Source organism: Mus pahari, chromosome 6 (assembly GCF_900095145.1).
Source record: "Mus pahari chromosome 6, PAHARI_EIJ_v1.1, whole genome shotgun sequence".
Classification (NCBI taxonomy): Eukaryota; Metazoa; Chordata; class Mammalia; order Rodentia; family Muridae; genus Mus; species Mus pahari.
In genome coordinates, this window is record NC_034595.1 from 19,348,631 (window position 1) to 19,369,034 (window position 20,404).

General features: G+C 38.9%; 1 protein-coding gene across 3 annotated transcripts in view; it reads right to left on the reverse strand.

Annotated features, from left to right (window-relative positions):
• Astn2 (astrotactin 2) overlaps positions 1-20,404 on the reverse strand; it is a 958,131-nt gene that overhangs the window by 150,415 nt on the left and 787,312 nt on the right. For all 3 annotated transcript variants that reach the window (XM_021201332.2, XM_029539608.1, XM_021201333.2), the window contains 2 exons: positions 12,255-12,388; positions 10,275-10,423 (listed from right to left, as the gene is read on the reverse strand). In XM_021201332.2, the coding sequence (XP_021056991.1) occupies positions 10,275-10,423; positions 12,255-12,388 (283 nt within the window). The remainder of the gene's footprint in view (positions 1-10,274; positions 10,424-12,254; positions 12,389-20,404) is intronic.

The window sequence follows — 20,404 nt, forward strand, 5'->3', positions numbered from 1 at the left end:
TCACAATATCTATAATTGAAACTGTTATTGAGGTGAATAGACTACATCCGACCATTATATCCTCTGTGACTAAAGGATGAATATCCTGCATTTAAGTATGATGGAGAAAATAAATGGGCAGGAGCAACCTGGAAAGCTTAACCAGGAGTACACAGAGGTCAGTTGAAGTTGGTGGTTAATAATATATAAGCAGCCATTCCTAGGCTCTGAGCTTTCCTTGTAATGTTGGCATATCACAGAAGAAGAACACTTACAGTGCAAACAAGGATGGGCTGGTGAGAGAGCTTGGGTTCTTGCTGAAAAGAGTAGTTAAAAGATACGACATGGACGTTAAAGTTGTAACTGATAGATGGGCAAAGTAATTATATGAAGATATGGCAAATGCTGATGAGTTAAAAGGCAGATATGATAGGAGTTAGAGATCTACAAACCAGCTGACAAACTATGGTCAAAGAGTATAGTATGGAAACTAATGGTTTTGATGGAACAATATCCTATGGGGACAAACTCTTTAATGTGGTTTAGAAGTAGCTGGCTGAGAAAGAATGAAGGAAAGTTCACTGAAATATGGGGGGGGGGTCAAAGAAAGAGAAGACTTAGCTCTTTTAAAATAGACCTTCTACAAGGACCATGAACTCATCTCTTATGTTGACATGACATGAAGAGAAAGTTCAAAACCAAGACCTTCAGTATTTTTAGAACTAGTTTTAGTTGAAGCAGGAAGATAAAGTTGGGAATGTGTATGTCTTTCGTTTTTAGAGGATATCTGAGCACCTTAGACAAAAGAGAAGATGTATTTAGCCTTGAAAAGGTCTTTTGTATGAAAGGTGGGTGTCATCCTGGGTTGATTCATACTTGTCCTGGAGGGAGATATTGGTGATGGCACAGAGACATAAAACTTTTGTTCTCTTATTCTCTGCAATGGGCAGATGGCACTAGGATAAGAATGGCAACAGATGGCACCAGGAAGGGGGACCTGAAAGGACTGTGGGAGATCACCATGGGGGCTTTGAAGTCAGGTTGGAGGAGCAAAGCCTTATTATGGTGACTTGATCCTGGTAACTAATTACTGGGACTAGAATCTCAAACAATTGCCTCACTTCATCTGCATACATTTTAGAAATCCCACTGTATTGAGTCAGAAACCTCCTTTTTTTTGTTTCTTACACTAATAAGTTTTCTCATCACCCATCTTGCTGTCATTGATGTTTCTCTCTAAGTCATTTCTCTCTTCTAGTAGACAATAAGCTCATTGGGGAGAGGGATCATTCTGTGTTTCTAGCATGTTCTGTATACATCAAAGCAACTATATTAGAAAGAGTTCCATCATGGTAATGGGATGAATGAGTGAATTTTTTTACTTGTAAAGAATTGTGATCAGAAGGTAGGAAGGCTTGGTAGCATAGGGAAATGGATAGAATTTAGACTCTCTAAGATATATAAATACCTTTTCATTTGGAAGGCTCTTGGCTTCAGAAATATCTCATTCAAAAAAGCAGATGGAGTGACAGAAACATTACTGAGACCCTAATATTAGTTCCAGATGTTTGTAGTCATGCTATTTTGTACCTCACCCTGCAGAACATATTTCACTTGCCACCCTCACCACGCCTACCCCTGTTCCCTTTTAGCTGAAGGGGTGGAGTTCTAATTCTAGGGACATTATTTCCCTCAAGCTGGCTGAGAGCAAGCAGACACTAGGATGACGATAGTCCCTTTAGCTTCCTCAACAACAAACATGGCTGAGGCATAACCCTTATGGTCTGAGGAATGCTAGATTGCTTCTAGAGAATGCCATATAACTTCGGGGTACTGCTGCATCAGAGCTACCAGATATACCTCTCTGCTCCTAGAGTAGCATTTTCCTAAATGTTCTTCTCATATGAGAAGATCTTTACTCTAAGGCCTAAGATGGACTGGTGAGTGTATACTGTGGAGAGGTGGAGAGAAAAGGACCTTTTCAACTGAGGATGGGGCATCATCCAAGGAGGGACTGACGATATAGATAGAGCTGAGAATAGACTGAGGTGACTTCTCACAGCTCACAAGTTCTTTACCCATATCTGAGTCAAGAAGAAGAGTTCATATTGAAGTCAGGTTGAAGGAGCAAACAAATAAATAGATAGAGGAAGCATAGAGACTTGGGGAGAAAGTTAAAAAGAAGAGGCAGAAATCAAGATGAGACACACACACAAAAAAGAAAAAGAAGAAAAAAGAGAAATAGAAAGGAAAGGAAAGAGAAAAGCAGAATCAGAAAGGACTTGAGAGCTGGCAAGAGATAAACTCAATGCCTGGTACCAATCTACTGGGGAGAGGCCCATCAGACTCCCAGATGCCAGCACAGAAAGGGGCACTGACCAGCTCCAGATGTTGCTGCCTTTTTTGAGGCCGGGTGGGGGCAAGCAGAAAGGGCCTGCTGCCTTTTCAAGAGCCAAAAGACTCAGCTGGCCTTCCAGCCCTGAATCAAATGAGCTGAAGCTAGGAATCCCATGAGGAAAGACAGAAGCTTCTATTTTTTTAAAGATTAAAAGAGAATCCATCAAGTGAGCAGCAGATGCCCGAAGAAAAATATGTAGTCGGACTATTAGCACACTGGGAAGTAGGAAATTATAATGGCCTGGTGAGCCTGTTCCCTTCTATTCTCACTTGCTCGATCCTTACACCAAAGAAGGGGGGACTCCATGCTTAAGGCGATCCTACTCCAAACTCTTGGGACTCTCAGCAGCTGATATACATATGACAAAGAAATGACAATCCTCATGGAAGTTAAAGATCAGAATCCCCCATGGCTATCTGGTGGCTAGTTTCTATCCTGCTCAGCCATACAAATATTTTGTATTTTCATCAGCCTCCAGGATTTGTCTCAATCACAGAGAGGAAGAAGTGAAGGAAAGAAATCTTCTACATCTCACTGTGAGTATATAACTGACTGCTGATGTGTATAATCTCTGACCAAGTCCCTCTCCTCTGAGTCCATAGGTCAGAGAGGGGGGTTGGAATTGTTCAGTTGGCTTGGGCTTCAGCTCCACTTCTTACTCCCCCACTCCACACATGTCTACCCTGCCTGAGAGGCCGAAGCTCATGCCAGTGTCTCTGATGAGGCCACGTGGGAGAACCAGACATCTGTTTTTAATACTGATGACAGATTAGTGTGCGGGGAATTTAGCCACCCCACAAAACAAGCCTCCTTCTGCTCAAAACAACTGGGACCGAGGGCTACTTATGCTCAGTGTTCCTAAAGGAGACCTGAGACCCATAGAGCAATGGTTTCTCTGAAGGAAAGAAAGAGGTCACCCAACCCAAGGGAGAACAGATAGGATGCAGCAAAAAGCATGTGCATTTCAATAGCTCAGAGGAGTGTGAAGCACATGGCAGCCATAAAGGATATGCGTTTGCATGAGCACAAGGGAGTAAGACCAAGAAAGATATTAGAATGCACTTGTATCTGCATTGCACACACATGGCCTTCGGAATAAATAATCCCAGCAATGAACTTAAACGCTATCAAAATTTAAAGATCAAAGGTGAAAGTCTGGGTTTCCTATTCTGGAAGCCTCTAACCAACCATGATGAATTCTCTTTCCAAAACAACTCTCTACTTTGTTTTCTTATTCATATTTCTCTTCCCTTTCATCCCCCAACCCTGATTCTTCTCCCCACTCTAATTATGGAAATGAGAAAGAAATAATTGAGCTTACATAGTTCCTATGTCCCAAGAACTGTACCATAGTTGGTTCTAAAATAGCTTAGATGAGGAAACTGAGACCTAGAAAACATGGTGACACATACTAGCTATTTCAGGGAGAAGTAGATAAATTTGGAGAAGCAAAAGACAGCTTTTGCAAATTCCTATTCCTTCACTGGGCTTATGTTCTTCATGATAAAATTCATGTAACTAAGCTAAAAGATTCAAATTTGGGCCAAATTCGTTTTTCGGAGGTATTATGGTTTCAATTTGAAGTGCAGTGCCAACAACAAAATTGTCTGTGTTAAGGACACAGTCCTCAGCAACTGGATCCAGATCTTGAGAGATGAATGGATCCTGGGATCTCTGCCTTAATACCTGTGTTGATTCAGTGATGGGTCACCATCTGACGCATTATTAAAAGGTGATGGAACCCAGGAGGTGAGAAGGCAAGTCACTGGAATTACAACTTTGAAAACTCATGACCTCATTTCCTCCTCACCCCTCCCTCATGCTTTCTTCCTATCTCCCCTTTTGTGGGTACCATGAAGTAAGCACATTCCTCTCACACTCTCCTCCTGCCTCACCCCAGTCAGGCCCAAAGCAACAGAGCCAACTGACATGGAACCACGACCTCTGAAATTGTGAGGACAAAATAAAACTTTCCTCCACACAAGTTTGTGTTTTGTTCATTCTTTCTTTTTTCAGGGTATTTTGTCATATACGGTCATATTTTACATCCTATATTCTTATATTTTGTCATAGCAGCTTAATGACCAGCCCAAGGTAGACAGGAATTATAGTTAGATCCTCAAGGTTGACTGCAAGTCTCTTACCTACTGGGCCAAATAAACTACTCCCTGGGACTAGAGAGCTCAATCAATGGGAAAGGTGCTTGCTATACAGCCATGAAGCCCTGCCTTCCGCCATTAAGATCACCAGCAGTCATGGAACCACAATATGGAGATAGAAGAGTCCAAAGGGCTTGCTGGCCAGACAATCTAGTTGACATATTGAGTTTCAGCTTCTGTTAGAGACACTATCACAATAAAATAGAGTAGAGGAGTATTTGTAGATGGCTCTATGATATCTGCCTCTGATTTCCACAACTATACACCCTCACATACACACAAGAAACTTCTCACTAGCTTACCTGTCTCCTAAAACAGAATTCAAATTATTATTATTAGGAATTTGAACATATCCAGGACCCAACAGGGCAAAGGTCTTAGAGCTTGGCAATCCAATTTCAGAATCCACAATGGAAGAAAATAACTGCTTCTAAAAAGTTGTACTGTGAACACACACACACACACACACACACACACACACACACACACACACACACACATCCACATGAAAACACTATCAAGTACAAAAACGGAAGCAAGAGAAATGAAATTTATAATGAGGTAAAAAAAATAATGAATCAATAATCCAACCCAGAATGGATACAGATGTTAGAATTAGCAAAGAGGAAATTTAAGGTTATTGTAACTAAACTCCATGTAAAAAACAGAATATTGTGCTGGTGGTGTGCTTCATTGGGTAAAGGCACTCACCACAAGCTTGATGGTCTTAGTTTATCTCCAGAACGCATACAGTAAAAGGAAAGAGCCCACTACAACAAACTGACCTCTGACCTCTAAATGTACACCACAGTGTATACACACCATCACATAAATAACTAAATGTAAAACCATTAGGTAAGAGCTATGCATGGCAAAGCATGCCTGGAACACCATCCCAGGAGGACGAACAAGATCAAAATTTCAAACCAGCTATGACTTCATAAGGAATGTCTGTCTCTACAGAACTAAGTAAGTCAACAAGAAAGATACCGATATATCCAGACATAATTTCCAAGAAATGAAGTGGCAATTTAAGACAAAAAAAAAATCACTAGATAGAATTAAAAACAGATTAGACTTTACAGTAGGTGCTAGAAGAAGTATGAGAAATCATCGAAATTAAGCACAGTAAGAAAAAAAATAAATATAAAGTAACCATCACTAATGAGTAATACCTTCAAGTTGCTACATACACGTGTAATTGGAGTTACGAAAGCAGAAATATGAGGAAAGAAGAAATCTATTTGACAAAGTAATAGCCAACTTGTTTCCCTAGGTGATGGAATTATAAACCCATAGATCTCAGAAAGGTCAATAAATGCCAGACAGAAGAAAAACTAAAATTGTTCATGACTAATAAAGAGAATCTTAGAATCTGCCAGAGAAAATTATCATGAGAATACAGAGAAACCAGCCTAAGAGATATGGTTCATTTCTCCCATGGAATAAGGCAAAGAAGAAGACAAATGAAGAGCATCTTTAAAGTCTGGGGAAATGAATTTGTCAACATTGATGTCTACAGCCAACAATGATAACATCTTAAACAAAATTAGAATGAATACATTACTGACTGATGTGAACTAGTAGACACTGTAAAATGTGTTCAACATCTTTAGCAATTATAGTAATGCAAATTAAAAATACTTTGATATCTCATCATAGAATAGCTAGAATCAAGAAAATAACTAAAAACAAAGGCTGGGGAGGATATGGGAAAAGGAAATCAGTCCTTCACTGTTGATTGGACTGCAAACTGGCCCAGCCACTCTGGAAGTCAGTGTGGAGCATTTTCACAAAGCTAAAAATAAAAAATACTACATGAGAACTTCACAACTCTTTTGTATCTGACCAAAGGACAGCAACTTCCCACTCCACAGATAACTTGTTCAGCCATTTTCACCATAGCTCTATTGACAATAGATAGAAAATGGAAACAGCCTACATGTCCTTCAACAGAGGGATGGATAGTGAAAGTGTGTTACATATACAAATTTTTGTACTGCTCAGCTTTAGAGACATGAAATCCAGACCCAGAAAATACTAACATTACATGTTCTCTCTTATTTCTGGATACTAACTCAGATCTTTATATGTGTTTATATAACCTGGAGAAGTTACAGAAAGTAGAAAAGTAAAAGGGGAGCCCAGGGAGGAGGCTCCAGAGAGGGAAACGGTAGGATTTGTCTGAGGAGGGGGCAGAGAAGGCAACACTGAGGTATAGAGAAGAGACGATACAAACACTAAGGTTGAGTAAAAATAGCCAAAAGAAAACAATTTATTTCATGTTCACTTATAAATATATAATTAATATGTAAGTATATGTGAATACATAAAATTATTTAAATGCAGTTATGTTACTTGGGGTAATAGTGCTTTTTCCCAAAGCCACAGACCACTTAGCAAAGTTCCAGTACCAGGCATGGGAAATATGCTTTTGTTTAGTTTCTCAGAAAAACTCCAAGAGACTTGCAAGATATTACAGGTTATCCCCAGTGCTCTTGGTTACCCACCAGACTTCAAAGGTATGACCTTATTCTTTGAAGACACCTCACACTTCAGACACAGGACTTGGAGAACTCAATTTCGACTTGACCAAGAAGCCTCTCTGAAGACAAGTTCTTATGGCATCCAATGTTGGTATGTAAAATTCATAGGGAGAAAAACAATTAAAACTCCTATCCAAGTGTAAAGCCTGTGGACCACACCAAAAATCAGTTCAGCAAGAGAGAACCAAAAGTGCAATCTGGTGCTTATATTTCAGGAGGAACTATCAGTTACCTAATTGAACTAAAGGACCACTCAATAGGAGGGAATGCATGTGATGTACTGTTAATCTAGTTAATCTAGTGACGTCATGGGTCCTCAAGGAGAGCCTATTCCTGCCACTTTAATAAGCCTTTATAATTTCCTACTTCATTTTATATACTTCTTCTTATAGCCACAGATAAATGTAGCTCTTATCATTCAGCACAGAAGTCTTTTTATTTTCAGCAGCTGAATACCATCCCAGAAATACATAAGCAGTAACAATGGAGAAAACCACTGACTGTGGGTTTTCAGCTCCAAACAATACATCTATAATCTACTCCCTAAACCTGAGGCTCATGGAACATCATAAAAGAAGTGGAAAGATTATAAGAGCCAGAGAACCAAGATCCTCAGTATAAAATAATGATTTCCTATAAATTATAGTGAGCTACATTCAGGAAATATTAACAAAATTATCTCCTACAGAAAACAGCAAAGTAAAATGGGAACCATGGGAGGGATTTCCTAAACAATGACAATGTCATTTAATATTACAGTGTGGATGGAAGAAATCGCACATCGCTTCATGTCTTGATGAAAACCTTCAGCCAATTAAAGGCTCTTAGTAGAAGGAGAATCAGTTTTCTACAAGGAAAATCCACCCAATCACAAGCATTTATTCCTAAATGCATATACATATAAACAATATTAAATGGGACTCAGCAGCCTGTGTGTGTATATGAAAGTGGGGATGAGAGAGTGAGAAAGAGACACAAAGACAAAAATTATTAAAGAATGAATTGTCATAAAATTATGAGGAAGTAGGGAAGACATAAGTTATTTGACAGGGTATCGAGTAGAAATGATGTAAATATAGTACTCATAAATGAAATTCTCAAAATTATTAATAAGTACTAAAATGAAAAATATTGATAATCATAAACTTATAACAAGACACAAAACAAAGAAATAAAGATTTTCATTTAGTAAATCAAAAAAGAAAATACTCTGAGATCATGGAGGATAGGCAAAAAGTGGTAAAACAAAATAATCACTAAGATAAAACAATAGTCATACATTTCACATTAAATGTAAATGATCTAAAAACTAAGTTTGATGTGCATAAAATAAAAACTGATGATACTTTTAGAAAAAAAGGGAAAATTATATAAAAAGATTCATGCAGCTCAAATTTCATTAGGAACATAGATATAAAGTCCCCAAGGTCTCTGCTCCACTCATTGTACCTGCATTTCCCTTTGTGGAGCAGAGACTGAAGGAGTGGTCATCCAGAGAGTGCTCCACCTAGGGATCCATCCCATCTGCAGACACCAAACCCAGACACTATTGCTGACGCCAAGACAGGATGCTACTGACAGGAGCCTGGTATAGCTGTCTCCTGAGAGGCTCTGCCAGAGCCTAACCAATACATATGTGGATGTATGCAGCCAAACACTGGACTGAGAACAGGGACCCCAATGGAGAAGTTAGGGCAAGGACTGAAGGAGCTGAAGGGATTTGCACAACCATAGGAAAAACAATATCAACCAACTAGACCACCCCCCAAAGCTCTCAAGGACCAAACCACCCATGGCTCCAGCTGGATATGCAGCAGAGGATTGCCTTATTGGGTATCACTGGGAGGGGAGCACCTTGGTCCTGTAGAGGCTTGATGACCCAGGGTCATGCTAGGGTGCTGAGGCAGGAATGGGTGGGCAGGTGGGAGAGCACCTTCATAGAGGCAGGGGGAGGGGGAAGAGGATAGGGGTTTGAGGGGAAGGGGGATAACATTTGAAATGTAAATATATAATATAACCAACTAAAAAAATAAAAAAAAAAGTTCCTAAGGACCTCCAATAGACAACTTATAAAACATAAACTACTCAGTTCCGGCCAATAAGTTTTCTACTGTCATCTACAACCCAAGCCTATGTCTATCATATTTTTCCTAGCTTCAGAGGAATTAAAGCAAAAATAGTGCAGAGAGAAAATTATATAGACCAAAATGAATAAAAAAAGTCAGGGAGAAGAACCAAAACAGAATTGAAACAATTAAGTCATTTTATTTGTTATCTATTCATCCAACAAATATTTGAATATCAGACTCTATATCAGATTCTATAGTAAATATGGAGAATTAACCTTGATTTAAGAAATAATGTCATTTCTATGATTCCTTTTTAATGTTCTAAGTAACCAAAAATTTATAATTTTTAAAACTGTAATATTTCAATCCTGGTTTAGTTCTATAATTGTGTGGAGATGACACCAGATGGATAACTTTGGGTTGGTCTCAGTTTTATGATCTGTGAGACAAACAAAAAGACACAAATCCCTTTAAATTTGGAGCTGTTCAGGGAGATGTTGAACAGTGTACATAGGTCAGTGTGTGGCACGGGAAGCCAATACCCAATCAAATTTCTGACTGGGAAAGAATTATGAATGCCTGGAAGTCACAACAGAGTACAGAGCATAGGTGTAAAGTAGAGTTCAAATCTTTTTTGCAATATCAGGGATATAGGAAAACACAAAGTTAATATTCTCAGTGACAACCAAATGGAGCTCCCTTAAAAACTACATTCCTCAAAGCTCCTAGATGCTTGAATCATTTCTAGTACTCATTAAACTAATATCAGTTTATGAAGACCATACCTCATTGCATCTCAGGAAAGGAAATTGTTTGAATATTCTCAGTCCTAGAGTAGTATATTTATGTACAAATGTTTCAAACCCAAGATCCATTGACCTCTCTCACATGGAGGAAGGTCAAGTCCTTTATAGAAAGAGTAGTATCCAAATAAGACAAGACAGTGACTGCCCATATCAGAGGAGCTCTTTCTCAACAACAGTGTGTTGCTGTTATTTATTCAAAACCACACCAAAACTCCTCAGTGCCTTCTCAAGACAGGTCATACCAAGTCCACAAAGACATGAGAGGATCTGGGTTAATCCTCTGTCGTGTTTTCCCCACAAGATGGAAAAGTACTTACCTGTGTATAGGTCAGTGTCTGTGTATTCATCCACTTTCTTGTGCTGCAGAATATAGTCAGAGACTTTGGTTCCAATGGCTGGCTGAACATCTACCCACTCCAGGGAAACCACAGTGCTGGAAGGCTCCACTGTTGGAGAAAGTCGTAACCTAATAGGGGATGACAAAGAAGCTTGTTCATTAGCTGTCTTGTATCACCCAGGGCCCTAAAGACCTACAGAAGTTTTAGCCTAGGTTTAACTCATGATTCCACCTGTTACCACAACTTTTGCATGGTCTCAAATAAACTACTTTAGATTTCAAGGTTTCTGTTTCTTCATCCACAAATCATAGATACAAAAAGCTTTCTTGTTAAAACCAATGCAATACAATCAACAAATTAGCCTATGCTCAGTGTCTGTTCAGTGAAAACATGGTTAGCATTTGATTTATTTATGCTACATTTTCAATAGGGTTTCATTCTATAGATTGTCAACAATAAATTGTCAGGGACTAAACACAGTTGCTTTTAGTCTTACTGGCAGTGCCTTTAGTTCCTGAATAGATTAGCCAACTTTTAATATCCTCAGGTCTCTGTAATTGGTACTTAATACTCTCTCAAAAAAAAGAGAGGGACTTTTGTAACAAATCCTTCTCTAAAGCAATAACAAAGAGAATTATTAAAGGTTATTACTGAACTGGCCTTTTGGAGAAAATAATGTACAATTCCCTCATTTAGTAGGAACTGTAAGTAGGAAAAGTAAGGTTCCCAATGGGAAACAATTTGCACAGGTTCATATAACAAAATCATCATGGTAACTTTGTTTACCATAGGTCCATATTCTTTCTTTTATCTCACTAAACCATACTATGTCTACATTGATAACTTCCTAGTGTGGGTTTTCTCTTCCTACAGAGGTGTTTTATGGGACTCTGACTGCCAACACAGGCCCCTGACCATTTCCCTTGTTAGCATTTCTTTTGAACCACACTTCTCCACACAAGATGACCTTCCTTTGCTTCCTCAAATAAATTCCCTGTCCCAGGTTCCTCTCATAGGCTGTCCCACCTCCGTAAACTGTGATTCTTGGGACTTTTACCTAGAGTGTTGTCTCCTTAAAGATCCCTTTCATGATGTTTTCTTTATTACCCACTCTTCTATGTAAGCATGCCCATGAGTCTTCCCATGAACAACTTTGCTTTGCTTTAGTTTTTAATTTAACTTTAAATTGTGACATCTTTACTTTTGCCATGTGTCTTTCCTACCTCACTACCTGCCTTGTAAAACTGTAAATTGTCTCTGTCTTGATCATTGGTATTTTCTTACCCAGTAACTGACACCCAGAAAGTGAATAGAATGATTGACTGAAAAAATTAATGAAATAAGAGACGTTCTACAACAATATGAACTAACCAGTACCCCCTGAGTTTGTGTCTCTAGCTGCATATGTAGCAGAAGATGGCCTAATCGGCCATCACTGGGAATAGAGGCCCCTTGGTCTTGCAAACTTTATATGACCCAGCATAAGGCAAGGCCTAGGCCAAGTAGTGGGAGTGGGTGGGTAGGGGAGCAGAGGTAGGGGGAAGGGGTATAGGAAACATTCGGGATAGCATTTGAAATGTAAATAAAGAAAATAATAAATTAAAAAAAAAGAAAAAAAGAGAGACATTCTATATTTTATCTCAGTAGCTGCAGCTATTCAAAGTAGACATTGGCAAAGCAAGTTATTTGCTTAGCAGACAAGTGGTGAATGGATAACCGCAGGAAGGAGAAATGAATCAGAAGTCATCATTTTTAAACATCATGTACTGCAAACTAAATTAATGGTTCACATCTCTATATTTCAAGAACACATTTTTTCCCAAAGGAAAAGCACCTGAGATTTTAATGATCTGGGTTGGCACCCTGAGAACCCAGCAGAATCTTAGCTTTATCTGCCAATATTAGAATGCGAGTGAACAGAAAGGATTAGGCAAAGGAAGAGGGGCCATACATACTTACACCGGCTGTGGAAGGGGGCTACAACTGGGAAGCCCACTGGCATCAAAGGCACTGAGGTCACACCTGCACCAGTCATCAATCACATCTCCTTTACCAGAACACCAGTAAGAACTCATCAGTGCGTTCTTGAAGGCCTGAGAGAATGACAGAATGGATGACTGACAACAAAGTTAAACTGATGGTTATGATTTTTACGCAAATTTATAGTAGCCTTCATACTTAAACTCTGTGACTTTGTTTGGGATTCTCACATCTTCAAATATTCATTTCCCAACTTCCAGAATAATTACTGAGGCATAATGCTAACAGCACCATTGGTAATTTCTCTTGTCCCTGGCACTCCACTTATTAACATAGTTTTTCTTTACAATAGTCCCACATGAGAGATATTACTATTATTCTCATTTTTTTTTTTTTTTTGGTTTTTCGAGACAGGATTTCTCTGTGTAGCCTTGACTGTCCTGGAACTCACTCTGTAGACCAGGCTGGCCTCGAACTCAGAAATCTGCCTGCCTCTGCCTCCCAAGCACTGGGATTAAAGGCGTGTGCCACCACGCCCAGCTTTTATTTATTTATTTATTTTTATTCTCATTTTATACTTGGAGAACTGAAGCACACAAAAAAAGTGATTGCAAGAATTCATAGGCAGTGAGTAACAGAGGTAGGATCAAATCACTGACTCCAATCTGTGGATACATTAATTTACACAAAACCAATCTCAACTGAGTCCTGGCCTTGTCCTACTAGAGACACTGCATCTAACTATCTCATCACACTGTTTAAAAATATGAAAATACCCACAGTATACAGGACTCAGTCTAAACTCCTTACCTAAGTTCCTATACTCCTTTCTAAACTCAGCTTATACAAGTTTTAGTACCTTCAGTATACATTATCATTCCATTGATATCCATGTCCCTAGAAGTCAATTCCTGTCTATTCAATTAGGAAGCAAAAACCAACTCTGCATAGGACCATAAAGAAAACATTTCAACATTGTGATGGTTTCTCTCACAATTAATACTGCCTTCGTAATGTGCTAACAATGTTAACAATACTTTAAAAGAATAGCATGTTACAGAAAAAAAAAAAAAAGACATTCATTGATAATGCTGGTCAGTAGCTAGATTGACTCTGATGGTCTGTTAATCTTTGTTTTGGTTACTGATCTATTTAATGCTAATGTTTCTCAATGTCTTTTTAAAAGGTACCCTTTTTAGACCTGAAATTATGCATTTTCTTTGAATTCCAACTTAATAGTTTTTGTCTTAAATAAGATTTTCCCTTAAATCTGAGACTGATCATGTTCTTTCTGATACCATGACACTAGTCACTCCTACCACCACATTGCTGTATCTATCTTACCCATAAAATTCTAATCCTAATTGCTACTAGAATCAAAGGACCGACAGTCTTCCCAGGAGTATTCTCATAGGATCTTGTGTGATCCAGTTAGTATTTACTGATCAAATGAATGTTCACTTAAAATTGATCATTAATACCAGATGGAAAAGAGAACTTGAAAGGAGTTTCCTGCACCCAATGGATAGCAGGCTCAAATCTTTTTTTTTTTCTCTGTTCAAGTCTCATTTACTCTTGGGAAATGGAGGGTTTATAAAGCTGAAAATTTACTGAGATGCCCAGGACAAACCAATATTATCACATGGTTACACATTAGTGTAAATGGAATGTCCCCATTGTAAAATATCCAGAAAGCAATGTCCTCATTGTATAAGATCTGAAAAGGAATGCCCTCATTTTAAAGGGTCCATAAATGGAATGTCCTCATTGTAAAATGTCCTGAGTCAGTTACAAAATGGAAGAAAGATAGTGGAAGAAGCAAAAGAGTGCTAGTTAATAGATTATGGCCTAGGTACAAGATGGAGGCTGAGATGCCAGGGGATTTTGCATCTGAACAGCTGGGTCCTCAGGTCATATGCTCAATGAGGAATTGCCAGACTGATTTCCAGAGTAGTTGTACCAGCTTACAATCCCATCAGGAATGGAGGAGTCTTCTTTCTCCACATCCTCAACATCTGCTGTCACATGAGGTTTTTTTTTTCCAATTTTTTATTAGGTATTTTCTTCATTTACATTTCAAAGGCTATCTCCAAAGTCCCCTATACCCTCCCCTCCCCTGCCCTCCTACCCACCCACACCCACTTCTTGGCCCTGGTGTTCCCCTGTATATAAGGTTTGCAAGACCAAGGGGCCTCTCTTCCCAATGATGGCTGACTAGGCCATCTTCTGCTACATATGCAGCTAGAGACACGAGCTCTGGGGGTACTGGTTAGTTCATATTGTTGTTCCACCTATAGGGTTGCAGACCCCTTCAGCTCCTTGAGTACTTTCTCTAGCTCCTCCATTGGGTTGACATTTCATAGTTTTGGAAAATGAGAATGTAGGACTCAGCTCTTTAAAACTCAAAGACTCCAGAAAAAGTTGATCTTTGGCTTCTTTATCCTGAGCCAGCCATTAGTATTTCTTTTCCTTGTATGTTACTTTCTCTATGCTCTACAAGTGGATTTTGCACATTACCTATCACCAAGTATGCCTAATGACCCTGCTGTCACTATTTTTTTTTACATTCTTGATTATTCAAAAACAGTCCAGAACATTTGAATACACTGGATATGGGTTCTCCATCCTCAGCTCCTCAGAGGCTACACGGATCTAGAACAGTGCTTCTCTACCTTCCTAATGTGGCAACCCTTCAATATAGTACCTCATGTTGTGGTGAACATACACACACACTCACACACTATAAAATTATTTTTATTGGTACTTCATAACTGGAATCTTGTCACTGTTATGAACCATAATGTAAATATTTATGGAGATAGAGATTTACTAATGTGGTCACCACCCACAGGTAGAAAATTGCTGATCTAGAAGGAGACTGTGTACTGTACAAAGAAGCATGAACACTAAACCTCCACAGACCCTTCCCTGATGTCCTTACCAATGGCTTATGCTTTAGATGAACACATTAGCAAAATTATCCAGAGTTAAAAAGGTACTCAAGGACAGAAAGAATAACTATAATAAATGCTAATGTTCATGAGGCGCCTGACTGCACTGCCAAATTATTTTAAGCACACAATCCTAAGCAAACGGAGCAATGCTGGAGAAACTGTCATTCCAGATTTCTAGATATATTGCAGAGGCAAAGTAATAAAAAGCAATATGATACTTGCACAAGGCAGACATGTAGACCAATGGAAAAAATTGAAGATACAAACATGAGTACATGTAAGTATAGCCATTCCATATTTGATAAAATCAAAACAAAACAAACTTATGGTGGAGAAAAGACAGCATCTTCAACACATGGTGCTTGGGAAACTAGATGTTCCCATGTAAAAGAATGAAATTAGACTTGCAACTATAGTTATACATAAAAACGAACTACAAATGGATAAGAGACCTACTTGTGAAACATTGTACTGCTAGAAGAAAACATAGAAACCATGCTACAGGACACAGATGTAAGTAAAAGCTTTCTGAATAGTACTCTGTTTATCCAGAAACAGAGGCAAATATTTGACAAATGGGACTTTATAAAACTTAAAAAAACCTGCATTTAAGGAAACAATACAATCAACTTGCTGAAGAGGAAGCTCACAGAATGTGAGAGAATATTTACCAGATATACATCTGACAGAGAATCAGTATCCAGGATGTGTAAAAAATAATAACAGGGTTAAAAATAAATAATCAAAGAAAGAAAACAAATGATACATTCAAAAATAGGCTTGGTATGGACAGATAATTCTCAAAAAGACAAGAAAAGGGAAAAAATCGTTAAGAAATACCTGTGGGGGGGAGTTCTTCATTTCTAGCAATTAGGAAAATGAAAATCAAAATAACTGTGAGATTTTCTCTTACTTCAGCCATAATATAAAAAAGGTCAGCAAATGATCAACAACACATGCTGGAGAGGATGAAAGGAAGGAAACCCTCATTCTTACTGTTGGTGGAATTGCAAAATGGTCCAGCTATTCTGGAAATCAGTCAGGAAAACACTCAAAAGGCTAAAAATAAATGTCCCATGTGACCCAAGTGTACCACTCCTTACTATACGTCCAAAGGGCTTGGCATCCTACATCATAGATAGTTGCTCTACCCTGTTTATTGACACTCTATGAACAACAGCTTTGAAATGGAAATGACCTGAATCCATCAACTGATGGATGAATAACCAAAATGTGGTACATAGACACAATGGAATACTATTCAGCATTAGAAAAAAAATAGAATTTTGAGTTTTGCATATAAATCAATATAACTAGAAAAGATCATATTGAGTGAGGCAATCCAGACGCAGAAAGACAGGCACCACATCTTCTGTTTCATCTAGGAATCTTATCCCCAAGTCTGTGGATGTGAGTATACAACCCAGAGTAATGGCGGAAGTCAGGAAAGTAAAAAGGGACCAGAGGGGATAACAGGATAGAAGTAATTAAAGAGGAGATTGGAAAAATGTGTGAGAGAATTCAATTAGGGAGGGGGAGATAAATACATAAGTAAGAGAAAGGTAAAACAACAGTAATAATGGCTGGAAAAGTCATAACGACTCACTATCTACCTAATCAGAATTATATATGAATCAAAATTGTATATGAATACATACATAGAACAGATGGAATTTTACCATCCATGCTGCCAGTGCCTTCAAACATGAGAATACCACTTTTGAGTTGTTAGTCAGGTTTGTATAATAAACTCCTGAGACATAATAGGTTATTGCTGTTGCCTCCTAGAATTGAAGTGGAGGTTCCTATTGCTCTAAACACCACACGTTTTGGACACAGAGCCAAACTGGATCTGCCCTGAAAGACTCCTTTCCGAGGACTAGGTCTCATGACCCGAGAAAGCACAAAGAAGCTACCAAAGGCAAAAAAAAAAAAAAAAGCAAGCAATAGTCTTACCCAGCTCTGATGCTTATGAATCATATCAATAACCAGTATGACACCATAATTTTCAGAGTGCAGTAGTGGCATGCATGTCTTGGTGGTCACTAACAGTTCTGTAATTGAACTTATGGCCAGCTCAACCAGAAGGAAATCATGCCTGAATCTGAAAATGTAGCCAAATACCTGAGTCTGGTGAAGACATGGATCTTGGAGGAAGACTTGTGAGTACCATTTTAGTAAACCCGCATAATTCCCAACTACATTCTACACATATACCTTTGTGCCCACAGATAAGTGTAGCTATCACCTCTTGTCTGAGAATCTTCTCTTTACCACAGACAGAGATCATAACAGAAAACTACAATCAAAATGCCAAGAACAAAAGATCGCTTGGGACCCCGTCCCAACTGATAACTCCTATCCCTAAGACTCAAAGATCACTAAAGAAAAGGAGGTGGAAATAGTTTAAGAGAAAGAGAAATGGGAAACTTGTTGTGAGATTGTGTCTCCTAGAAACATCAGAGATGCTATGACCATGATTCTTATCAAAATGACTATCTATATAAGACCTGAACAATAATGGCACCAGTGGATATACTAATAAGGAAAAGGCAAAACTCAAAGAACTACTGGGAAGTATGGAACAATGACAGTAGGAAAAATGGTCTTCCCCAAGGAAGAACTTCTCCCAATTGGTTTTCTAATATCAAGAGGTTAGCCCTATGATCATATACATACATATAACATAATATATACCATGAAGTTATGTATATAGGAGTGTGTGTGTGTGTGTGTGTGTGTGTGTGTGTGTGTGTGTGTGTGTGTAACAACTAAAGGAGAAATGGTCATGACATAGAGAAAGAGCAAAGCAACAGGCAGGAGAGGAAATGGAGGTAGGAAAGAAAATGGAGGAAATGATATAATTTCAAAAAATGAAAAAGTATTGTAAAAAACATAATCCCCATAACAGTTCTAAAACTATATAATACAGGCTATATTTACAGATGAAAAGACTAAATATTGGGGTATGAAGAATTTTTTCTTTCAAGACCACACTGCAAGAAAATGATAAAAGGAAAATGCCAGGCTATACCTCCAATGCTTACAAAAGTGCAGGTCTTTTTGGTTCAAACATGAAGATCAGTGGGATTAATTCCCAAATTCAATGAACTAAAACAGAACATGTTTAGTTAAATATAAATTGCACACATTTATTTTAATGTAAGTATATTCCACAAAATATTTACAGTAAAGTCCTTGGGCCAAGGACTTTGACTTCAGATCAAGAACCCCATTTCTTGCTATGTCTCTGATTCTATGTTGGGAGTTAATGTTCCTTCTAATAGCCTAAAAAAAGGTGCTTCATTCATAAACACAGGAACTAAATAGGAAAATGTGAGTTTATATTGACTGTCAGAACTGTTCTTCCTCATTTGTAGGTTCCTTTTCAGTGTAATCGGAGTGTACAGGTGACTGCTCATAAGTCAGGATTCTGCCACATCTCCAGTCAAAGCTAAAAGCGTAATTACCACAATAGTGAAATCCAGGGTCATGGGGGGAGAGAGTGACATAGATGGGAAGAGTGTCTCCCAGTCTAACATGGAGAGAGAACATCCTGTTTTGTGTATGAGAGTCTGAGAGTCTCTCTCTCTCTCTCTCTCTCTCTCTCTCTCTCTCTGTGTGTGTGTGTGTGTGTGTGTATGCATGTTTGGTTTCTGTTAATAGTAAACTGAACTTGTAAAAAGCAAAACAGGAAACCTCCCCGGACTGTGAGTTTCACCATCTAGGCACTTCTTGGGAAGAAATCCTGCCTGTGAGTCTCCACATCCATTGGCTGTTTCCCAGAATTCTGGGGAACAGAATGGGGGCTGGTGCAATGGCCAGGCAGGCCCTGGAGAGAGCACAAACACTCTGATAAAAGCCTGACATCAAACAGGGAGCTCTCGCAAGGCAGCAGAAGCCAGCATTGTGTCAGCGCAAGATCACTCTTCCTTACGTATTCAGCCCTTGCAACACTCCATCCATGGTCCAGCTAGATCCCCGGGGATGGGAATCATAGAATGTTCCAGCTTCACAGGACTTGGTCTGTAAATCATCTAATCTAATCCATTTACAGATGCAGATGTAGTGGCCCAGAGAGCCTAGCTGGCTACCCCAAAGTGACAGATACTTTTGATGATAAAAACTATTCTCTTCCTTCAATTAATACTCAAAATGCCCCCTCTGCCATGGGTTTTCCAAGCTCATATACAGAAAAGCATGAAGAAGGAAGGAGTATGAGAAATTGAAGTTCACTGGAATCCTGTACCATTGGTCTTTTTCCCCCCAGTTTTTAAATAATTAATTGGTCATTTTATTTAATTATGTTTTAAATATTATCCCCCTCCATGTCTCCCCTCTGCAAACCCCCATCCATTCCCCTCCCCTTTGCCTTTAAGACAGTGCCCTCCCACCCATCCACCAATTCCTACCTCACCTCTATACCATCTCCTTACCTGGGGCAACACCCCTCCACAGGACCAAGGGCCTCTCTTCCCACTGATGCCAGATAAGGATACAGACATGCATAGACAAGCATCAAACTGAGTTCGGGGACCCCAGTGGAAAAGTTAGGGGAAGAACTGAAGGAGCTGAAGGGGATTGCTACCCTGTAGGAGAACAACAATATCAACTAACTGGACCCACCTGCACTCCCACTCCCAGAGCTCCCAGGGACTAAACCAGCAACCAAAAAGTACACATGGAGGAACCCACAGCTCCAGCTGCATATGTAGCAGAGGATTGCTTTATCTGTCATTGTTCATGCCAGGATTTCATTTAAAATCTAAATTTAGTTTCTCTGTTTTTGATCATATATTTACAAGTGTATAAATGTTTGTGTGAGTATGCCTGAACTACCTGTTCATATGCGCACAAGTTTGTGTGTGTGTGTGTGTGTGTGTGTGTGTTTCTCAGAAACAAATGAAAGTATGTACTGCAAGCAATCAGACTCCTAGCATTTGATGGGATCAACATTAGCATGGTCATTGCTTTTCATAACAAAAAAGGTTTGCAATTCCAGAACTCATAAATGTTTCCAAGTTCAAGCTAATTAGTTAGTAAACCATGTTGAGCAGGAGGAGAAAAGCAGTCACAGAAATGTTAAGCAATCAAAATAAACTAGGACTTATTCCTAACACTATTGTTTCTTTCTTATTTGAACTTGCATAAATGGATCCTCTTCTTAAGCCTCAG